The 23,484-nt window shown below is 38.7% G+C and overlaps 1 protein-coding gene across 2 annotated transcripts in view; it reads left to right on the forward strand.

Annotated features, from left to right (window-relative positions):
• igfn1.2 (immunoglobulin like and fibronectin type III domain containing 1, tandem duplicate 2) overlaps window positions 1-23,484 on the forward strand; it is a 52,964-nt gene that overhangs the window by 29,136 nt on the left and 344 nt on the right. The window contains exons 2-25 of one of the 2 annotated variants that reach the window (XM_076268427.1): window positions 4,109-4,156; window positions 5,463-5,489; window positions 7,171-7,293; window positions 7,775-7,914; window positions 8,350-8,449; window positions 8,579-8,605; window positions 8,749-8,797; window positions 8,893-9,082; window positions 9,292-9,405; window positions 10,693-10,855; window positions 10,963-11,235; window positions 11,678-12,097; window positions 15,176-15,300; window positions 15,512-15,653; window positions 16,215-16,327; window positions 17,132-17,312; window positions 17,667-17,963; window positions 18,483-18,662; window positions 18,795-18,923; window positions 19,332-19,640; window positions 19,996-20,081; window positions 20,565-20,757; window positions 22,338-22,634; window positions 23,042-23,368. In XM_076268427.1, coding sequence (XP_076124542.1) covers window positions 4,120-4,156; window positions 5,463-5,489; window positions 7,171-7,293; window positions 7,775-7,914; window positions 8,350-8,449; window positions 8,579-8,605; window positions 8,749-8,797; window positions 8,893-9,082; window positions 9,292-9,405; window positions 10,693-10,855; window positions 10,963-11,235; window positions 11,678-12,097; window positions 15,176-15,300; window positions 15,512-15,653; window positions 16,215-16,327; window positions 17,132-17,312; window positions 17,667-17,963; window positions 18,483-18,662; window positions 18,795-18,923; window positions 19,332-19,640; window positions 19,996-20,081; window positions 20,565-20,757; window positions 22,338-22,634; window positions 23,042-23,368 — 4,042 coding nt within the window. In that variant the 5' untranslated portion in view covers window positions 4,109-4,119. Of the gene's footprint in view, window positions 1-4,108; window positions 4,157-5,392; window positions 5,490-7,170; window positions 7,294-7,774; window positions 7,915-8,349; window positions 8,450-8,578; window positions 8,606-8,748; window positions 8,798-8,892; window positions 9,083-9,291; window positions 9,406-10,692; window positions 10,856-10,962; window positions 11,236-11,677; window positions 12,098-15,175; window positions 15,301-15,511; window positions 15,654-16,214; window positions 16,328-17,131; window positions 17,313-17,666; window positions 17,964-18,482; window positions 18,663-18,794; window positions 18,924-19,331; window positions 19,641-19,995; window positions 20,082-20,564; window positions 20,758-22,337; window positions 22,635-23,041; window positions 23,369-23,484 lie in introns of those variants that run through there. The other variant, XM_076268426.1, reaches the window with a different exon arrangement.

Raw genomic sequence — 23,484 nt, forward strand, 5'->3', positions numbered from 1 at the left:
CGTTGGCCTGTGCGCCAGTATCAATTTCATCTCTGCATAAGCTTGTTCATTACTTTGTCCAGTGTTTTCAGTTGAAAGGCCATCAATGTATAATTCTACCTGTTCCTCCTCTGTATCTTCGCTCACTGTGTGCATCGCTCTCCGCTAGGGCTTTGATGGTTCTGCTGGGTGCTTTGATGTGCATGAAGTGGTTGAGCTTTACATTTCATGCATTGTTTACCTTTGGCTGGGCAGCGCCTTCCTTGGTGCTGTGTAGACTTCCGCAACGGTAGCACTCTTTGGTCGCTATAGCAGACTCCTTAGCTTTAGTTTTAGCTTTAACGCTGGTCGGCCGACTGCTCTCCGATCTCCTGTTTATGGTGTGCACAGCGTTGTTACTGTGGCTAAGCAGTTTCTCATACACCACCTGAATTAGTGAAGTAGTGGCAAAGACAATGCGGCCTCTTACTATCTTGTCGCTGTTAGGATATCCACAGTCTTTGGCTAACAGTTTCAGTTCCATTACAAAGTGTTCGAACGTCTCGCTAGCTCCTTGCATTTTCTCGTGGAAACGATATTTAGCATAAATCAGGTTGGACTTGGAAGTGAGGTAAGTTGAGTACTTATCGTAGTAAGTCTTTAGCTCCTTACGGTGTGTTTCCACACAACGAAATTTCGCGTCGCTCTCATTGAAGTTGAATGGAGACGAAATTCGCCCTAGTTGGGCGAAATGAAAGCGAATCGCCGAGGCAGGCGAAACAAAGTTGGCCAAAGTTTAACTTTATTTAAATGAGGACCATTCGAGAACCAATCAGGTCCGCGTCTTTGTGTTTGGAGGCGGGAGTTACAAAAAAGTCTGACCAAGATGGCGGAGACTACCTGAGCTGTAACGCGAAAATTTGTATGTGATTAAAATGTTTCTACACGAACATTGGCACTTGTATCAACACGAATTGTGGTTTATATGCCACACGAACTTAGTCAGAGCACATACACCACTAAATAGACCACTATATATGTTAGTTTAAGCACTCGATCTTTTTTAGCTAGCTGACAGGCGAAATGCTAGTATTTTAGGACATTGGATTGCATTGTAAACCTAGCTAGACAGCTAGGCTACATGCTGCAACACATGTATGAAATATATTATGTCTTATTGACCTTGTTGTTTCTATGAACATGAATTGTTGTTTATAGGCAACATCAACTTAGTCGAGGCATAAAGACCCCTGGATATCTTCATTAAGTACTTAAACGTTTGAATTAGCTGTTTAGCCTAATTAGCTCGCTTGCCACCACTGGCTAGACACTGCAGTCTAGGTTAGCGGTTTCGCCGTCACGCCCCCGAGGCGAAATTTCGCTGGCCGAAAATCGCGAGGTGTTTCGCTGTGTGGAAACACACCATTAGCGTCATCCTCTAAGAGCGTCCATGTGTTGTTAACGTCTCGTCCTTTCTCCCTAACCCATAAAAGAAAGTAGCTGCATTTATCCTGTTCGCGCTTCTCCGGTAGAGGGCCTGAGAACATTAGCTCTGAGTGTTGCTTGAAACGTCGCCATGCCTCACAGTAAATTCGGTGAATCCCAATCCATCTTGGGTGTTGTAATGCCGTACGTCTCCATTTTTCATAGATTTGTGGGTATATGAACCTCTACTCTGACACCATGTAGAGAAAGAGAAAGAGAAAAAGCATCAGGCTTGCTGAAGCCCTATGCAACAATTTTGGCAAGAATGACCTTAAAGGGACACCAGGCAAGCGTGATGCTTTTTCTCTACGAAACTCCCCCTTGCTCTGTCTGAAGCTCTTTTCCTTTTCTTTGCATCTTCCGTCAAGGGTTTTCGCTGCTTCTTCGCCGGCTCTGCCATTATACACACATTTGCAACAATCACTAGCGTTTCGTTAGCCTGCCTCTGTGCTGTGGATGCAGGATGTAAACTGATCCTGCTTCGGTCGGCGGGTACGATACACTGAACTTGCAAGCGGGATATTCTTCCTACAGGCAGTAGGGGCGGGCGAGAGAGTCTTCATTCGCCCTGTAATGAGTCATTTAACCATATACCGACTTACGAAGATGAGTAATTAACACGAAAACGTTGCCTGGTGTCCCTTTAATTATGCAGGTTGAGAGTCATTCTGATGGTTCTACAACACTTTTTGGGTCGTTTGGTGGGTGCTTCGTCTCCCCCTAGTGCTTCTCCGCGGAAAAACCGAATATGCAACTTTCTGGTCCCGTCCCGAACAAATCCAGATGTGACTCAGCGGAAGTATCCAATCTCGTCTCGAAAATGTAGTCAGATTGTAGTTTCTAAGAAGACTGCAAAACGGACTCCGACTTGGCTTTGTTGCTGTTGAAATTGTAAGTAGCCTACCCTTGGGTGAACTTCGTTTTTGTAATGTGGTTTGATAGTCTCTTAAACAATGTGTTTGCTCGACCGTTTTATTGTCAGCCCTGTATGTGTTTAGCTTGGTTTCTTGATGGCTAGCTCACTAGCTAGTGGGGGTTTAATGTAGCAGTCACTTGCTACCCAAGCTGCAGGGGGAGCTATGTTGTGAAAAATGCGTGCCCAAATCAGGCGAAAACCCAGAAACAGCGAAGGAATAACCAGACCTGCATAAGGGTTCTTTAAGATTGTCCTCTGGATATGTTTATTACTATTAAATGTATTCACTCGGACTGACACGGGTATAACGCTGGCTTGTTTATATTCCACCATCTTGGATCACACAACATATTCAAACATTGCAGGAGTTCATGACCTGGTGACACTACGGTGTCCTTTTGTGTACATACTTGTTAGTATGTTACATCACCCACAAGTTTGCTGCAAATCAGGGCAGGATCTAGGGGTGGGCCCGACATTGTATTTTGCCCACCCAAACAGCCTCAAACCCTGGTTGGATGTGGATGAGTTGGTGTTGAGTGTAATGGTAGCTAGGTGGTACATAACTGTGCAGTACGTACGTTAGATAAACATCCCTCCTGATGCCTTAAGAGACGTACACACACACACACACACACACATTCTACCTTTCCATCCACATACACAAACACACACCGTCCCCTCCCACATACACACACACACACACCAACACACTACCAAAAAAAAACTGGAAAAAAAACACCAAAAAAAACACACACACACACAAAACAAAAACCTGTATGTCAAACAATTTGTGAAAATTCACTCAAACCCCATAACCCCATACGAAATCTGCAAAACCATACACTAATTCTCAGCCTTTCACTCAGTTATAAATTTCACAAAACACCACACACAACTCTCTACCTAACACAAAAAAATCTAACAGGAGGTTACTTGATTTCTTTTTTTAAACACAACCTATCAAAATCCCACACTTATTCGCCATTGCTCACTCTTCACATGTGTCCACTTGTGTGAAAGCAGTTGTAAAAGAGTTTTATTTGGAATATAGATTGATGCTTAGTTTTCTGTGTAGGCTTGGTTGAATGCAATGTAAAATAACAAGTAGGCCTAGAATCCAATAAAAATACTTACCAGATGATATCCAAAAATGTGTAGTGATGCATGCCTAACTTTAGATTGCTGATAAGACCAAACCGCTACTACAAGCTTTAAGCTTTGAAACTTTTTGTAAATTCAACATCATTGTTGTCAAGCAATGAAACACATAGGCCTGAATACCCATCTCAACATGCTGTTTGTGTGTATGTCAATTTTCATCCAATTTGAGCGCTTTGCTATGTTGCCCACCCAAAATGTCTTCCAGCCCACCCAAGTGTAGTAGGCTAGAACCGGCCAAACATTTAATTTTTGTAAGGGTCATTTTTTGTCAATCAAAAAGTAGTCTAATTAAAACAAAAGTAGTTAAATGCAATTGGTTACTGATGAAGTAATTGACATATTTAGCCTACATTATTTATTTATTATTTTTAGAAGGGTAACTTATAAATGTAATCTGTAACCTAATGTCACACTGTTACATTACATTACACTACATTTGGTTTAACCTTTGGAAGTGTAGGCCTCTATCTCAAATCTACTTTTTAGTTTGTACTAAACTTGGCTAAGGTTATTTAGTCTAGACTTGTTTATTAATTATTTATATTTTTAGTGTTTCAGGGGTAACATATTTGCATTCATTTTTAGAGGTAAACAAGATGGTAGACAAACCAGACCCAACTCCAGCAGGGCCAAGTAAGTACAATATTGCATTTACATTATCAGTTAATAGAAAATTGACACATGCTTCAAAGAATAGTCTATGTTATGTGAGGAATAATACCAGTATTGAGCTGTTCACAAAACAAATTTGCCATTTTTGGTTTGTTTCTAGTGTGAATAGTGTCTTGTGTCTTATTGAAATATGCTTGAGAATAATAGCCTGTATTTTATTTTTTGCTATAAAAATAGTCTATGCACTGAGAGAGTTTATGATGTAACTTAGGAGCATGGGAGTAACATTTTCCATTCCTCTCTGTACAGAGTTGAGTCAACACATTTAACACATTTTTATAATCATTTTTTTTTAGATTACAGTTCCTCAAAGTCCTGTTCAGCTGTTAGGATTCAGGTTGTAAATAGTAGATTAAAAACTGTGGATCTTTTAAAATGTTGAATTGAACCAATGGTCCTTTTGTACAGCACCTGGTGCGATTTAAATCAATCATTTACAGTTTATCCAGAATAACTTGCATTTTTAAAAGCTACACATTTTATTGACCAAATCAAAATTCTTACTTTTGTCAGTTGTTGCAGAGATTATTTTCATTGAAATATATTACAATTTAAAGAGCAGAAATGTGTGGTCCTGGAGTGAAGATTTACAGTAAATGGGGATTCAAAAGACTGGAAGATGGAAGATGGAACAAGCTGTGCAGCGACAATTATCCTTGGACCAGGACGATGCTGCATATCTGTTTGTTTTTAATCTACAACCAATTTATATATATATGCTCACCAGTGGACAAAATGGAACACAATCAATATTGTTTTATAATCCAAGTCTATCAACAGTACAAACTACAGTAAAATGGACAAGAGTCAGTGGCAATAAACTGAACAATTCATCGCAGTGAACACCTAAAGTGAACAACTTTACTTTACTGATACCATAAGTTTGTGCCACCACATCAGTTTGAAGATTATAATCATGGCTGGACCATTTCCTCAAGTACATGTTCTTAAAGAGGACATTTCCTGGAAGAATCAGAAGGTGGATTTAATTTCTATGAGTGTCCACTATCTTCTGAAATCACAGGGATATGATGGGTCCTTCTCTGTGTTGCTACTGTGGTGTTTGCTTTGATCTAGGCTATTGTTTTAGTAGAAACCCTTTGCTGATGTCTGTTTAGCTCCCTCTTGGCTAGTACATTGTCAGCCCTTCTGTCCATGTTCTTTTTCCCGATATAATTCCCTTGTGCAGTCAGAGCTATGTCTCAGCTTGATGTCATAACTTTGCTGTCTCGCCTCCCTTTTTATGTGCCTCCATGTGCATTATCAGATGAGGACGACCTGCCTCCCGGTGCAGGTAGGTTGTGGAACATAACCATTTATGTGATCTCACAAAATGTGTGTCTATCTTATAACAGTGCATGTTTTCACCACCACATTTCAACTCAACAACATAAATAACTCAAAAGAAGATTTTTTTGTTTTTCTGTGTAACACCTCTGGTTTTAGTGAATCGGTAATAATAGCTGTCCTTGTGGTTTAAGAGGTGGACACTCTTGTTTATAAAGTAGATTGAGTATAACAACTAGAGTAGCTGTTATGCTGAACAGCTGATTTCACTTCCTCAGTTCTACATACCTGTGTACTGTGGGGGAAAGGAGTAAACGAATTATTATGACCTCTGCACTGCACTACAGCATTTTTGTGGCATGGGCCTAGTTCTGGTCAAACCTATTTTTTACAGTCTATGAGTCAAACCTGAAGCATTATGACTTGTATGTAGAGCACCACCTAGTGAATAATATTTAAATCTAGTGCTCTACAAAACCATAATATTGTGCAGTAAAGGTTAAATCCTTACTTAAATATGCACATTTATGGTCTTTCAGCTGCTGAAGCAGTCAGCAGATATTTAAAAATGTGGCTATCAGGGCCAGCGCACACATAATGTAACTGAACTTCGCACCCTCAGATCTGATGCCACACAAGCTACACTTCCTAATGTCATATACAGCAAACTATGTAACTCAAACCATTGTAAGAAGTGTAAAAAAAAATAGTTGCATTCATATTACAAATGCTTGCAATGTGGTATGTGTAGTTCTTCCTTGAACTGGTTTGTCCACCTCTTTCCCATTCTCTGTATCCTGAGGTGATATACAGTCTAGAATGTCTTCTCTGTGAGTTCAACCACTGACCTCCTGTCCTGGTGGAATGCTACGTGCGCCAATCTTGCACAGTCATTGTGGTTACATGCAAACAAATGATCAGATTTCAGTCTAATTATACTCTTTAGTCTGAAAGAAGTCATGTAAATTGTGTTATTAGATTGTGTTATTGAGTAATCTATTTCAATATTATTAGACTCCGATTTTAGTTGGAGTTTATTATGATTCCTGAATAAAGATTTCATCATGGTACTAGTACTAGTTCGCCTAGCATGTAAACTGGAATGTTCCATACTCTGATCCGATTGGTGCTTTAATGAGATTGTTCTACACATGTAACCACACTGAGTGAATGATGATCAATGATAACATGTTTTACCTGATAATACGTTTCCCTTTTGTGCACTATCTATGTTGTCATTGCTGGGACAAACAGCAATTACAAGAAAAAATTATTTCAGATCAATAACTGGAGATGTGTGCGTGCATTCTATTTCATCAACATTTCATTCTTTTCTTGCTGACTTAGTGATATGGTGCCCTCTTGTGGTTCACTTAAATCTATTGTATAGGCACCATTTTCATTAACAGTAAGGAAATTATGACTTTCTCCCTGATAACATGGCAAAATGCAAAAAGCATGGAAATAATAATATTTTTTTGATGGAACATCAAAAATCTTTTGAATGTTTTTGCCTCATATTGGTTTTAAAGTCAATAGGTCACAACAGGCAAAGAAGGTAATAAGTGGTATCCCCCAATATAAGAAAACCTGTTATCTTCATACTTAAGAGTCAATAATATCAGCAACAACTGTTGTGTTTAATATATAGTTCACTTATTCTTACTCTTTTCTCTTAATTTGTCCAGTGCAAATCAAAAGGCGCTCCAGGGTCCCCGGTGTTATGATCACACAGTTTGTGGAGGAGATTCCATCAGGTTGCACCACTCCAGACTTCACCCGCAAGCCGTTTGCAGTGACCATTCCAGAGGGTTAGAGATACTCTTCCATTTTTACAGTCGATGTCTAGAAAAAATGTCATCATATTTAATGTTGTTTGCCAAACATTTCAACAAAACAGAATACAGTAATTTCCTGTATATTAACCGCATTGTGTATAAACCGCAGGACAGTGTTTTATGCAAGTAAAAAAAAAAAAACATATAAATACCATAATGCCCCGTATATTAACCTCATTAATGGACTGGAGACATTTTGCAAAATCAATGTACTGGTATAAACCACGGATAATAGTTGGGAGATTACGGTAAGTCAAGTGGAATTGTATAGTATATTTAATATCTAATAGCTTAATCACACTAAGTCATTTGCACAAGAAAGCATTACAATGTTGAATATATATATATATATATATATATATATATATAATATTATTATTTGTTTATTTCATCAGTTTGTGTAAAAGGTTATGACAAAACATGCATATTGCTGTGTACAAATATTGGCTTTCAGGAAAACTAGCCCTGTTTAAAGCAATTGTGTCAGGAGAACCAGCTCCAAATGTGACTTGGTCTCGGAATAAAGGAGATACTGCTGATACGGAAAAATTCAAGGCCCGATATGATGACAAGATGGGAGAGTACATTTTTGAGGTAAAACAGCTTACAAATGAAGCATCGAAGCTCTGATCTAAGAGCTGTGGGGAAACTAATTAGCACTACCTATTCATAAGTTCTGCATATAGACAGACATTCCTCCATGGTAGTCATGTTTAGATCACCAGCTGTACATACTGTAGGCCTACTCTTGTTAAGATTTAATTCAGATGATGGATTTAATGAATAGGGAAATTATGTGATGCGGATATGCGGTTATCTCAAGGTCATGCTAACATTGTTCAACAATCATATAGATTTTACTACCTATGCTTTATGCATTTGCAGTGATATCATCATCATGTAGAAATTCCCCTTACATCTCCTATCACCTAAATTACCTATATTTTCCAATAAGAGTTGGAGAGGCCTTTTTGTTCAGGGATCTGATATAACGTTGTTTTTCTATTTTATTTTTTTTTACCATGACAGATCATCAGTGTTAATACAGACCAAGCAGACACTTACAGATTTTTTGCTGCAAATCCTTATGGAAGAGCTGTGTGTACGGCCACTTTGAATGTTATTGAAGGTGAGCAAGTATACAAATTAAACATTAATCTACGTCACTTTTCCCAAATTAATTTTCTCTAACTGACTGACATACTTTATGTTACACTGATAATTAATTGGTGTTAAGTGATGTTTTGTCCTGTTTCAGTTGGATTCAAGAAGAAGCAGCCAGTTGGTATGTGTGCACAAATGCTAAATTACAGATTACTTGTTGAGTTAACTTTCATTTTCATGTTATGATGCCCCATTGAAAAATGTCTCATGCAATATAGGATTCTGACATTTCTGTTCATTTTTGTTTTTAATTTCCAATCCCAGTTGTCAAAAATGATCCAGAGGATTTCAGGAAACTTCTCAAAAAAACAGTGTAAGTATGTTACATATATAAATATTTTCTATTGAAAATGAGTTATTGCAAGGAAAATAAAATGTGAAATATTGCTATTTCTTCCACTTAATCAGAATTGTGAAAAGAAAGCCTAAAAAGGTCCAAAAGGAAGGAGAAATTGATCCAGCTTTCTGGGAAGTTCTGTTGTCCGCTCCCAAGAAAGATTATGAACGCGTTTGTTTTGAGTATGGAGTGACAGACTTCCGTTGGATGCTAAGGAAATTGAATTTAATGAAGAAAGAGAGAGAGAAGGAACAGGCAAAGGTAGACACCTACCTTGGTTTTGACTGTGGTTTTGACTGAAACTCTGAACTCTGAAAGTCTTAACCTTTTGGATATTGTTTCTCATTTTAACATAATCTATACAGGTGTCCTTTCAAGTACTATTACCTTAAGCTCTGATTTATTAAGCCTTGTAGGTACACTTTAAAGTCACACTGATTTGCTGTTTGCTGTTGTCTCTTGTTACATAGTATGTCGAGAAAGTGGAAAGTGTGAAACAGATTGAAGTGAAAACCGACGGAAAGGCTGAGTTTGAGGTTGACATGCAGCTGTTGGACCCTAACAGTCAAGTGCTCCTCTTTAAGGTGAGATACTCTGGGGTTTTACACTAATGATCAGAATTGATCTGGGGTGTGTTTCTACAAAAGTTATAGTGCCTTAAACCACCATGGTACGACACAACGTTCTCTCAAACAAAGACCTTGTAATACCTGTGTCTAGAAAGTGATTGTAGTGGTGTTAATGATGTCAGGATATAAGTTGATGGTAAAAAAATAGTCCTGTATTATTAGCAGAGCATTTATGGCTAAAAATAATTCCGTGGAAATGCATGGATTCCAGTTGCTTCCAGTAGCAGCCAGTAGCAGCAACTGGAATCCATGCATTTCCACGGAATTATTTTTGGAATCTGATCCCTTATCATACCTGTTCATTCGTACTCGTCGCTCGACTTATCATGACTAAATTCAAGATGGTGGCGAACGTTAAACTTCCTGAAGGTACTGTCTGTATAAATCGTCTTTGAAATAAACTACCAGTGCTTTTTCAAAGTTCTCAATGTCTCATTTTAAATGTCAGGGCCCTCGGAAGTCTACCAATGAAGTGTGGAGCTACTTTGAGCATCGTAAATGGTGTAAAACAGTGATTTATTTGCATGGCTAGGCCGATGCCCGAGGGACCCCCTTGGAAAACCTGTTGGTAGCATCGGCTAACTAGCGCCAAATTTCTGAGTGCAGAGGACAAGCCGAGATGAGCTATGAGACGAACGTTCACACTCGGTATCATGTTTCAACACACTTTAGGTCAATATCACACCGGAATTCTCCTTTAAAGAAAAAAAATGCTATTTATTATTTTTTCTAACTCAAACTCATTGGCCTTGGCTCATTTTCTGTGAAGAACATAAAAATATATATATTTTCAATGACTGCACACGGTACACCCCCCTACACATAACTATTACATATTAGGTGTTCAGGTCTACTGGACCCGAGTGTAATAATTGTAGGTGCAATGTACCTTAACTGGGCCTGCTGTGTGTGTGTGAGCGTGTGTCTGTGTGTGTGTCTGTGTGTCTGTGCATCTCTGTGTGTGTCTGTATGTGTGCATGTCTGAGTGTAGGTGTCTAATTGGCGAATATGAACCATAAATTATGTCTGTATCATTGGTAATTGAGCTAAAATAAACATCTCTTAAGTATGTTTACATAAATTCTTATGGCTGTATTGATTTAAAAGCTTAATAATGTGGTGGGTCCACCATACCCGGCAACATTGGCTGTGTAACAAAAATATGAACACCTTACAAGGGTTAATGAATTTGATATATTTTCAGTAATGTAACCTTGTCCTCTTTCTTTCTCTATAATAAAGGATGGTGTTATGGTTGATTATGGAACTAACAATGATAAGAAACATAATCTTGAGCAAAAAGGGAGTAAGTATATATTCAGCATCAATGATCTTGGACCAGATGATGCTGGCCTTTATCAAGTGGATGTAGAAGATGCCAATGTGCTCTCAACTAATTTCAAAGGTATATTCATGCTCACAATAATCCATACTCGGTTTACAATAATAATGTTCAGAGGTCAGTCTAGCAGTTTCTTATGCATGTATATTTCCACTGTTTTCTTATTTCAGTTCCTGATGTTGAATTTACCTCCGCACTTAAAAACTGCGAAGTCAAGGAAGGCGAGGCAGCTTCATTTGAGTGTGTCCTGTCTACTCCAGTTGATAAGATCATGTGGTATGGAAATGATGTTGCAATGGAAAACGAAGCAAAGTATGACATCACTGTTTCAGAAGACAAGCTATCTCACAAACTTGTGATAAAAGACCTCGACCTGGCTGATCAGGGCATCATTACTGCCATAGCGGGTATAGTCCCGTGCAAAGCCGAACTGGTTGTTATAGGTAAGCTTTTGTATTTGACTTTCCAAAAATGGACGGTGTTCTATTTTTTACACATCTCTCAGAATCTTCATCATGTCAACAATACTGTAGCTTAAACATTTAAGGAGAAATACTGTAAGATTTGGCAAAGAATATGGTGAAAATAATAGGTTATCCAATGTACTGCATTCTAGAGCTCTATCAAAAGATAGATTAAAATGTACTGTATGTGCTTGTAAAAGTTGAAAACAAGAGGTTAGAAATATGTGAGGCTATTTCAGCCCATGTTAGTAAATATATAACATGAGTAAGAGAAACACTATGTAATAATACTATGAAGCTATATAATGCAATACCTGGTTATCCAGGTGCGGAAGCCATTTGAAGCCATTCCTTTAATACAGTGTGTTGCTTTAACTGAATGATCGACAGAGATATCCGTTTTGTTCAATCTGTAAATCAGAGGATCCAAACCGACGCAGAGGCAAAGGAAGTGGTGATGATGATGAGGCAGCGAGACTCGCAGCAGAGAGGGCCAGACTCCAGAAGCAGAAGGATGATATGGAGGCCAAGAGAAGGGCTCAGGCAGAGAGAGACGCAGCTGCAGCAGCAGCAGCAGCAGCTGCAGCTGCTGGAGCAGGACATGGCTCAGGAGGAGATGGATCAGGAGGAGATGGATCAGGAGGAGATGGATCTGGACTTGGCGACGGTTCAGGTTTGGGGGATGGATCTGGAGATGGGTCAGGTGGTGATGGTTCTGGAAAAGATGGATCAGGCGGTGATGGTTCTGGAAAAGATGGATCAGGTGGTGATGGCTCTGGGGACGGGGATGGCAAAAATAAACGCAACAGGACAGGCCCTCTGGTGCCTGAAACCATAATAGGTGAGCATGCTCAAGAGCCTGCTGTAATAATTAGCATGCAAAGCTCTAGGCCTATTCTGTCATTCTCAGTGCCAAATTAACATCAGCAGCGAGGAAGTGAACTAACATCCCCAATATCTGTTTTCCTGTGTGCACGATGCTCATATTTGCCTCTCTAAATGGTCCTTGTCTGTCAACATGTGCGTAGGAGCTCTAGCCAAGCTGAATTAAAATCTAAAAGTGAGTTTTGGAACAAGTCCGTTTTTATCTATGCAAATATAAGTGGCAAACTTACTTGAGTGTGACAATCTTTGGGCATATTCAATATTTGAATTAGGGTTAGAAGAATATTTCAGTTCCATTTTATTCCATACTATGTATGTAGCTACAGTCATGCACATACTTGTATGAGGAACTCTATGTTGTGTACATGTCGAGCCACAAAAGGTTTTGCACTGAATTTAGCAACAACTCTTTAACCAAATTTATTTTGCACAGAATATCAGTAGGTAAAATCAGTATTTGACTGATCTGACGGGTGAACATTGTATCAAGCATGTTGTCTAGCTATTGATGTGCTTTTCTTTTTCTATTTCTACATCCAGAATACATTTTCAAAATCTGTTACCATGAGTTAACACACTGACATAAGTCACCAAACCCACCTTCTGGAATATACCTCAAGCCATCATGTAAAGATATGTTTTAATGGACATTAGACAGATGCACCAGACAAAAAGACAAAGGTTTTTTACCAGCATGTAACATGAGTTTTCCCCTAAACTATAACAAGAAGTATATACAGCCTTAATATGTGAAACCATACAGTATGTTGTGAATGGAAACATTTTAATGAAAGAAAAAGCATTGTTATTTAAGAAATGTTATTTCAACATAAGGGATGATATGGGGTTTTTCACACAGCCCAGTTAAAATATTAACAAAGTATTTGTTTATTGCTTAATGTAATCACCTTGTAAATACTATCTATCTTTACCCTATCTTTACACAGCAGCTTATCATATCATATGTGAATCAGTATCAAGAATCTGTACTGGTGTTAACTGTTGTCTAAATGGACGTTATACATGACACTTCAGTACCAACATATTATTGTAGTCATATAGATATTGACACTCATGTCCAACATAAGTGATATGAGTGTAATTGTGTCATACCAGCAAATAACACCTGAGTGTAGGATCTAGGCTACATTTTAATAGCTTGATAATTAAAAAAAATGATATTGTTTCATTTTTTATTTGTGCATCACTTCAAACTATGCAGGGAGTCTGTGGCACTTCCTGGCTCTCATTTAACCTGCTTTGGTAAGTGATCTGAAAGGCTGTCTATCGCATGTTCCCCTTAAGATTGTCCAAATGATGCAAAACCACATTGTCAGGGCTGTCCCATTCAAGTCACTGGCTGATTAAACAGTCATAGCATTCACAGATAAACAGATCATTCACAGCCATTTTTCTGTTTGTTTAATCATGATGAAGTTACCAAAGTAGCTACTGTAGCTTAGCCTATTCAATTCTCTGTCTAAGTAAAAGAATGTGATTGCAACACAAGAGAAAAAAAGTCTGCTGTGTGAGCTCAATTCATTCATATGATTCTCGGAACACAGAATGTGTAACTTATCCATTGTTTTATGAGGTTATCAGCAAAATGATCAATAAAGCTATGTTATTATATATAATAATAGTATTGGAATGGTAAAAATATTTAAGGTTATAAATATTTATCATCTTGCTTGATTAGCTTTTATATTTATGCTGTCTATGATTTTGTTTGGTAGACGTAATATGTTCGATTAAGTTTGCTCATCAACAACGGATATTTTCAGTTGGGGACAGCCCTAGACATTGTATTGCATCTCATATAAAACAACTAATGGTCTCCTCTTTGTGTGTGAGGGAAAATCTTGGAATGTCAAGGCCAAGAGTGGTCTAAAAACGAAACACCCTTTAAATGGACTTGATTTAAAAAAAAAAGAAAGAAACTTTTAACAAGCACCATGTGATTCACTCATTAATTTAACACTTATCAGTATCACTAGAGAGAAGAAGCTACACACAAACACATATAGTAAAACAGAAGCCGTATTATGGTATAAGACAATTTCATAACAGAAGAGCAAAAGAATACTGATTTCAGACGGAAATGTCCTCAAAGTTTAAAGGCTCTGTCAGCGATTCTAAGCTATTTCCTGTAACACTTTTTGTCACATTCAGCGAATATCTCATCATAATCCACTACCTATCCATTTTGTGAGACCACTATAAAAAAAAACAGTCTTCGTTCACAGCCCTGGCTCCGTGAACTGGAAACTAACTAAGTGTAGCAAGCCTGTTCCTCAAACACAAACATAACAAAAAAGGGGGATTGTAGGGAAATGGAAGGAGAGTTTTAGGAGGATATTGGTGAGTTCACTATTTGGTGTTTTGTTAGAGTTTGGTTCAAATATCAATGGACAGGACATCCAGAATCGTTGACATTACCTTTAATTTACAGTAATACAGTTCTACGGTGACAAGTTTACTTTAGGTGCTCATAGTTTATCATGTGCATCTTTTGCTTTTGTGATATTTACATAATGGCTTGCTTTGGATGTTGTTTGCCAGTGGATTATGTAAATACTATTTTTTTCTTTTGTGTTTGGTGTTCAATTTTATTTCTAGACACATTGCTAATAAACAGGTAATACACACGTGTGAGCACATACAATTCTTCCACAGTACAAAGTTACCGAATTTAGTCAGAAATTAGTTTACATCAAAATAGAAATGTGAAAAATGTGAACGCTTATTAAAATTATCCTCAAAGACTTTGGGGGTGTATCCTCAAGGAAATCAAAACCAGCTCATGTTGACGATAACATCTCAGTGTAGAGGAATCCAAGCTGACCTGTAAACACATCTAGCTCATTTCCACCATAGGTCCTTCATAGCCTGTTGTATTGTTTAGAGATGCTAAAGAATCAGGTTCAATTTGTATTACAATATACACATACAGAGGTCACTTAAATCTTAGTTGGCCAGTATTTAATTGACTGTTGTCCATAGATATTCATAATTGTATTCTCGCTTACTTCAGATACCGGAGTCCATTTTGCCAGTGGATTAACAAACACCACCGCTAACAAGGGAGAATCAGCTGAGCTTTCCTGTGTTCTCAGCAGCGAGAGCTGTGAGGGCATTTGGTACAAGGATGGAAAGAAGGTGAACTTTGATAATATATCTGTTCACTTGTTGTTCAGTAATGGTAATATAATGTTTTGATTCATTGAAGGCCTTGTGATGTCAAAGTGATGAAATGAAGTGGAAATCCAGGGATCCTATGTATTATATATTGTGTTTTCACAATATGGCATTAACATATTTTTGCAGCCACATTATTTATTTGCATTTTCACTTGTATGTCCCACTTAAGTTGGACTCAACAGAGGGTACTACTATTATAAAAGACGGGGCCACCCACAAACTGATCATCCACAGCTGCGATGACGATTCTGCAGGGATATACCGTTTTGAGGCAGATGGGCGCAAATCGGAGGCAACGCTCAGCATTGAAGGTCAAATTGAAACATTGTATCCTTGTGACAGCTGGGAAATACAGTGTTTCAAATGAGAATGTCACCAGCATTCTTTTTCTTCCTTACCCTCCTTCTTTATTTATAAATGTACGTGCTGAAATTACAGTATGTACATATATAGCCATATTTTACTGCTCTTCATATTATTCATCCTGCACATACATTCTTAATAAAAAATAATAATAATAATAATAATACATTTTATTTATAATGCACTTTTCATCACAGATCTCAAAGTGCTATTTGTGCTACTCTTATAATGTTACTGTTTTTGCACTGCAGTGGTACTGTTACCACACTACACATAGCTGTACATACTGTACATATCTATCTTTACAGTTCCTACTGAATATCCATATTTATTCTGTTTTTCTTATAATATATTCTGTTTATACACTGCATAGATCTATATTATTCTTATACTGTACAGAATTGTTATTCTGTACATGTCGTTCATACTTATATGAACATAAATAATGAGCCATATTTATTCTGTACTCTGCACAATGACAATAAAGTTGAATCTAATCTAATCTACAGACCCACCAAAGATTGACTTGGATTCTTTGAAAGCATTCCAACAGCCTGTCATCATCAAAGCAGGTGAAAATGCATTGTTCAAGCTGCAGTTCAATGGGAAGGAGCCAATGAAGGTATGTAATTGGTACTTCACTACAATGCTGATTAAATATTGGACTAGTAAAATTGAAGTGGAATGCCAATAAAAGATAAAAGAGAGGTATTTAAAAGAGATCTGTATTTATCTTTTCAATTAGGATAATCAACAGTTGAAACAAAATAATCTGCTCAGTGTCATATTAATATAACGTTTATTGAACAGAATTTTGAATCTTGGCTTGATTTATTTATAGTTTTACTATTATTATTATTATTATTATTATTATTATTGTTATTATTATTATTAATAGTAATAATCATAATCATAATCATAATCATAATCATAATAATCATAATTTATATTTTGATTATATTTTTATTTATTTTTTATTATGAATTGTTTTTTAAATCTCACATTTCAATTCAGTGCCTGTTGTAAGGTTATCAGAATACGGCCTCTATGCAATAATCGACTAATAAAGACTGAATGAGATGGATGGAATGACCCTCAACTGTTCACTTTGGTGGGTGGCTTGTGTGGTCCTCTCTTGTAAGAAAAGGGCTCCACTCCATAAGACTTCTTTGAAGTGTATTTTATTAAGGGGAAAACCTGTCCAAATCTCAAGAGAAAAGGAAAATCATCAAAAATAAACATGTGTTCTTTCAATTCAATTTATTTGTGGTTATTGTACTCACATATCTATCTTTGATTGATGTATCCGAATACATTTATGTTCAAATATGTTGTTCATGTTAATGAATTTTCAGACTTTCCATTTTTATCTAATATAATAATTCTTAATAATTGCTCAAACAAAATCTATTTCTCTGGGTTACAGGTGCAGTGGTTCAAGCAAGACGAGGAGATGCTGCCAGGCCTGAACGTTAAGACTGACTCCTCTGACACGTATACTTCCCTGGGCTTGAGTAAATGTCAGCGGAAGGACACTGGAGAAGTCAGAGTCAAAATCAAAAATGAGCATGGCACCATTGACGCCACTACACAGCTCATAGTGCTGGGTAAGTCCGTTATTACCTCTGTGGAAGATGTTGGTCAACAGATATTGTAATGTGCTGGTCAAACCACTCTCGCCAGATGACGACGATAGCCTACTAAGCTCACTTTATCAATGTTTAGAAAGATAAACAATTGGATCAGCCAAAGCTTTTTCCATAATTGAAATAAGGACAAAACAAAGCAGCAAAAGGTTATTAAATGGGGTTCTTAAATCCCTTGATTCCTGTTCCTATGACTGAACTCTTGCACTCTGTTCTCATAGCAACTTTGTAAAAAACAGTGTACCCCTCTGGAAACGGATCGCTTTAAAAGATGTGTAATAGATGATAAAATGGATAAAATCTTCTCTCTCCCAGACAAACCCACCCCACCACAGCCACCAATAGAAGTTGTTGAGAGTTCACTAAGTACTATTGAATTCAAATGGCGCACCCCAAAGGACGATGGTGGATGCCCTGTCACCAACTATGTTTTGGAGCGCCAGCAACTGGGACGCAACACCTGGACCAAACTAGGGGATATCCCTGGTAAACCGTCTTACAGGGACACTGATGTAGACCCGGGGAGGAAGTATACCTACCGTGTCAAGGCAAAGAATACTGAAGGCATCAGTGACGTGATGGAGACAGATGACATTGCTGCTGGCTTATTATGTAGGTCTCACATTTTCAATACTCATCTGGTATTTTCATATTGTGTTAAAAGTATTTTTTATATGGAGCATGAAAGACATACCCTGACTATCCTGAAAAGTTCTGGATGCCTAAGATTAAATCATGTATCCAACAACACATGATAACTAATGCACAGATCCCCCTAGCCCCCGTGTGTCCACATAACTTCTTGCATTGAACTTTTGGGCAGCCGTGGCCTACTGGTTAGCGCTTCGGACTTGTTACCGGAAGGGTTGCCGGTTCGAACCCCGACCAGTAGGCACGGCTGAAGTGCCCTTGAGCAAAGCACCTAACCCCTCACTGCTCCCCGAGCGCCGCTGTTGTTGCAGGCAGCTCACTGCGCCGGAATTAGTGTGTGCTTCTGTTCACTGTGTGCTGAGTGTGTTTCACTAATTCACGGATTGGGATAAATGCAGAGACCAAATTTCCCTCACGGGATCAAAAGAGTATATATACTTATACTTAAACAAATCAAATTTTGTTCTTATTTTTATTCAGCCTTCCCTGGTCTCCCAGCTCCTCCAAAGATAGTCAGTGCCTTTAAGGAGTGTATTACCTTGACCTGGCTTCCTCCAGCCAATACTGGTGGATCTAACATTATTGGCTACAACCTGGAGAAACGCAAGAGAGGAAGCAACTTGTGGAGTATGGTGAATCGCCCTAATGAGCCAATTAAAGGTGAAAGTTACCATATCTCTAGTTCCTGTCTTGTGTACAACAGCTTTTGCATTGTTTTGGTGTATCTCTGGGAGAAACATGCTTATGATACTGCTAGTCATAGTAATATTGCAATCCCTCTTTTGTCCACAGAGAAAAAGTGTGCAGTGAAGGATGTGATTGAGGGGGCAGAGTACGAGTTTCGAGTGGCTGCCATCAACATTTCAGGGGCAGGAGACCCCAGTGGCCCGTCTGAGTTGGTGTTTGCCAGAGACCCCAAGAGTAAGTCTGGGTCCAGCTCCAGTATTCTACCCGCCCTATAGTTGTTTCTGTTCCAAACAGGCTTAAAGAGTATGTTGCAAAGACGCACATGTAGTTAATTTATTATTGCGCTTTTCAACTGTAGTGGGACCCCGAGAGCAAATCTTCTTTAGTGCTGGTTTAATATTATCTTTATGGTGAAACTGCAAGTGTAGTGCCAGTAATGCAAACTGCATCAATAGCATATGTAGTATAATAAAGCATTATTGGTTAACGAAATAGGAGGGTGTTTTCATACATATACATTTAAATTAAAATCAGATAATCACAAAACTGTACCATTGTATTCTTTCTGTCACATTATTTGTTGTATGTATTTGTTGCTTGTTCTAAAAATAATAAAATACCACAATGTTTATGTCCATCTAGAACCCCCAGGGAAAGTCATTGACCTGAAATTGACTGGCTCTAACTACAACAGCCTGAGTCTCTCATGGACCAAGCCAAAGACAGTGGTAGGAGTGGAGGATGAAGCCAAGGGCTACTTTGTGGAGGTCCGACCAATCGACATCATTGAATGGAGTAGATGCAATGGCACTGCCTCCATACTGACATCCTTCACTGTGATTGGCCTAAAGTCTATGGCCATGTACTGGGTCAGAGTGATTGCCACAAATGATGGGGGAGAGGGAGACCCACAGGGCTTCGACAATTACATCATCGCCATGCCTCCTCCTGGTCAGTACTGCTCAGATCTTGCACAGCATGTGATTTGAATTATAGGTCATTCGGAAAGTTGAACCTCTTATTTCTTAGAGAAACATTTTGTTTCACTAAAGGATTAGGACTAGGTTGGTAGTTGCTAAGTGATAATAAGCCATCTCATGACAAAACATTTATTCCAGTCAAATACATATTTTTAGTACATTTTTGCTATTTTAGTAATGTGTGTTCCATTCCCAAAAGGATGCTTTTCATCAGAATAGTGTGTTTTGTGCAATCATTGCTGAGAAGCATCTGTGATTGGATTAGCTGCTTTGAATGTATCAGCTGCTTTCACCTGCACAATCATCTCTCATCTCTGTCCCCTCAGTGAAACCGAAGTTCACAGATAAAAACATGAAAACCTTCATAGTTATAAGGGCAGGAAACACAGTGCGGGTCCATATCAACTTTGAGGTAGTACTTTTTTTATTTTAAATAATGCATAATTAACCTTGAAACATAATAATGTGTGTGCTTTGAAGTGAATATTATATTTCAAAACAAATGTTACTAATATTTCTAAATGTTTTGTCCTGTATATGTAAATGTTTGCTAAAACATCTACTCCTCTTATCAATCACAGTGCCTAATCCCAACTCAGTGATTGAACTGCTAGTAATCGCTCGATGACTGTCATATACAGAATATTGCCATGTCACTTACTGCCTTGTGACTTGAGTTGTGACTGTATTGTATCAATAGAAATGTAATCTCTATATTTAATGGAAATCCAGTGCTTCTGTAATTATTAGGCCATTGTTCCTTGGCAGTAATCCAGTGGATTTAATGCTGTGTTAACTAGTGTGTATGCTCCGTGGGATAAGTAATAATCCAGACATTAATGGTCCTCATTTGTGGTAGTAGTAATGCAGTTGCTCTGTTCTGTGATGGCCATAGGCCTCTCCCATGCCAGATATCACCTGGTTGAAGGACGGAGCTCCAGTGACCAACCATGTCACCATCACCAACTCACACAAGGGCTCCCAGTTGCTAATCCCTACCTCGGAGCGCACAGACACAGGCATCTACACCATCATCGTCAAGAACCTCGTTGGCCAGGAAACTTTCAACATTGAGATCAGAGTGACAGGTAGTTGTCTCTCTTGAGGTGAAATTACAATGAATTTTTTTGCAAATGCTTGAAATGTAAATGCTTAGGTACTGCACCCCAGTTCATCCTCTGTCAGCCATTTCACGGAAAGGGGAAGGACTCTTACAACACTGTGACCGGAAAAAAGATTTTGTGAAAAGTGAAGAACAGTTTGGAGTTTTCTGTTGTTATATCATGATTTTCTTATTTTACCATCACCAGTTTTTAAATATGAACTGTCAGGTCTGTATATGTACCAAATGCATGGCATTATTTAGAGGGAATTGTGTGAACGCCCAGCTGCATTGGTAAAGTCAAGAAGGTAATTGATTAAACATATTTGGGGGCTGAATTCATCAATTAAGCAGACCAATCAAACAGACTTCCTTTGGAAATGGTTTGAGCAGCTCTCTCCATCCACTGTAAGACAAATTATTTCCAAATGGAGGGCATTCAACGTCAATGCAACATTGCCTGGAAGTGGATGCCCATCAAAACTATGACCAAGAAGCACCAGAAAGATAATAAATCAGGTAAAAGACAATCCTCACATCACCTCTAAAGAGTTACAGACCTCACTGGCAGCATCCGGGAGAGATGTAGATGCGTCTACAATCAGACAAAATTGAACAGACATGATATTCATCGGAGGGTTGCTAGAAGGAAGCCTCTGCTCTCAAGAAAGAACAAAACTACCCAATTCAACTTTCAGAGGCCTTCTGGAAGTCCATTATCTGGACAGTTGAGTCCAAAATAGAGTTATCTGGTCACAATCCAAATCATCAGGTTTGGAGGAAAGCCAACTGTGCAAACCAAGAAAAGAGCCCCCTCCCAACAGTGGAGCATGGTGGTGGAAATGTGAAGGGGTGGGGCTGTTTTTCTGCCACTGCCCTGGATGACTCCATATCATCCAGGGAACCATGAATTCCCAGGCCTATTAACACTTGATCTGAGCCTCATGTAATCAGTCAGAGAGTTAAAGTTAGGGAGGAACTTGATTTTACAACAGGACAATGAGCCTAAACATTCAAGCAAAACTACGAAGGAATAGCTTAAGATAAAAATAATTTGTACTCTGGATTGACCTAGTCAAGTCCAGACCTCAATCCAATAGAAATGTTTTGGCTAGATCTGAAGCGGGCCAGGTGTCCCTCCGACCTCTCGACTGGCAGATTTCTGCAAGGAGGAGTAGGCAAAAATCCCCAGCACCAGATGTGAGACACTGGTTAATGGGTACAGAAGATGTTTGGTTAAAGTAATGGCTGCAAAAGGAGGTGCTACAAGAAATTACTACATGGGTTCACATACTTTTGCATATGTCATATTTTGTTTTTGTGAGCTAAACCACTTTTGTTGAATATATAATCAAAATATATAACTTTCTTTTGTTTTCATCTATTATTTGTAAGGTCAGCTTTACAAATTGGAGTTTGGATGTTAATTTAATAAGGTTATTTTATTTGTTTGTAAAAAAACTGAGCATGTGTGGAGGGTTCACAAACTTTCAAGCAGCACTGTATATGCTAATAATCCTATTTTTTTTCGTATTGATTTCTATTTACTTCATGTTGTGTATGCAGATGACCCCAAGCCTCCAGGCCCTGTGGAACTGGAGCAGAACGTCCAAGGGACGGTGACAATCTCTTGGGTCCCGTCTCCAGATGAGAAGCGTGACGATCATCTCCACTATCTGGTGATGAAGCGTGACTCCATCAAGCGCACCTGGCGCATTGTGGGTGACCGCCTCTTCAACCACCAGTTCACTGCGGCCAGCATCTTGCCGGGCCGAGAGTACAACTTCCGAGTGTTTGCAAAAAACGACATGGGCATGTCAGAGCCAGCGATGGCACCGACATGGGGCACGGTGGTAAAGAAAGGTTTGTGGACAGAGGATGGCTTTTGTTGTACTTTATATTTAGGGTATTTATAATCTTATTCAACTCTGAAGTAGACAAGAAAAAAGCTCATTTCCCAAAACGTTTTTGTGTTCTTTTAAGGACTTCCTTGAAAACTTTCATTTCGTTTCATCTCAAGACGTCTTAATCAGTTCATCTCAAGACGTTTATCCTATTATGACAGATCTATGTATGACAGATACTTAAAGGAACTTAAAGGAACACGCCAACATTACTGAGTTGCTGCACGCACAGAGACAAGAAAGATATGTATCATGTAACTCTGGGGGAGGCGGAGAATCAGCTTATTTCCCAAAATGTTGCCATGTTCCTTTAAGATGCTGTTTTAGACTTCCTCAGTGCTGATTTCAACATATTTGCCCTGCCAGAGAAATTTACCCTCAACATGCCGGAGTCCAAGCCCCTGGACTTACAGTGTCCTCCCAAGTTCCTGGTTCCTCTGAAGCTGCACGCTGCACCCCAGGGCTACGAGTGCTACATGAGCTGTGCCGTGAAAGGGAACCCCACACCCCACGTCACATGGTTCCACAACAACGTCAGCCTCAACACCAATATCAACTACTACATCTCCAACACCTGTGGCGTCTGCTCCATGCTCATCCTAAGGGTTGGTCCCAAGGACACCGGAGAGTACAAGGTCATTGCAGACAACCCTCTGGGAGTGGCAGAGTGCTCCACTCAGCTCACTGTCCGAGGTAACTACACTCATGACTGAACTAGATGGATACACATGTTTGCTGTTTGACTTGATGCTTGAAAGTATTTTCATATTTCATTGCTTGCCAAAATGTCATATTTTCTTATTTCATAG

The sequence above is a fragment of the Alosa pseudoharengus genome, unplaced genomic scaffold (assembly GCF_046254945.1).
Source record: "Alosa pseudoharengus isolate Yale_2024_CS ecotype anadromous, Long Island Sound unplaced genomic scaffold, YU_APseudo_1.1 YU_APseudo_1.1_scf_5, whole genome shotgun sequence".
Lineage (NCBI taxonomy): Eukaryota > Metazoa > Chordata > Actinopteri > Clupeiformes > Clupeidae > Alosa > Alosa pseudoharengus.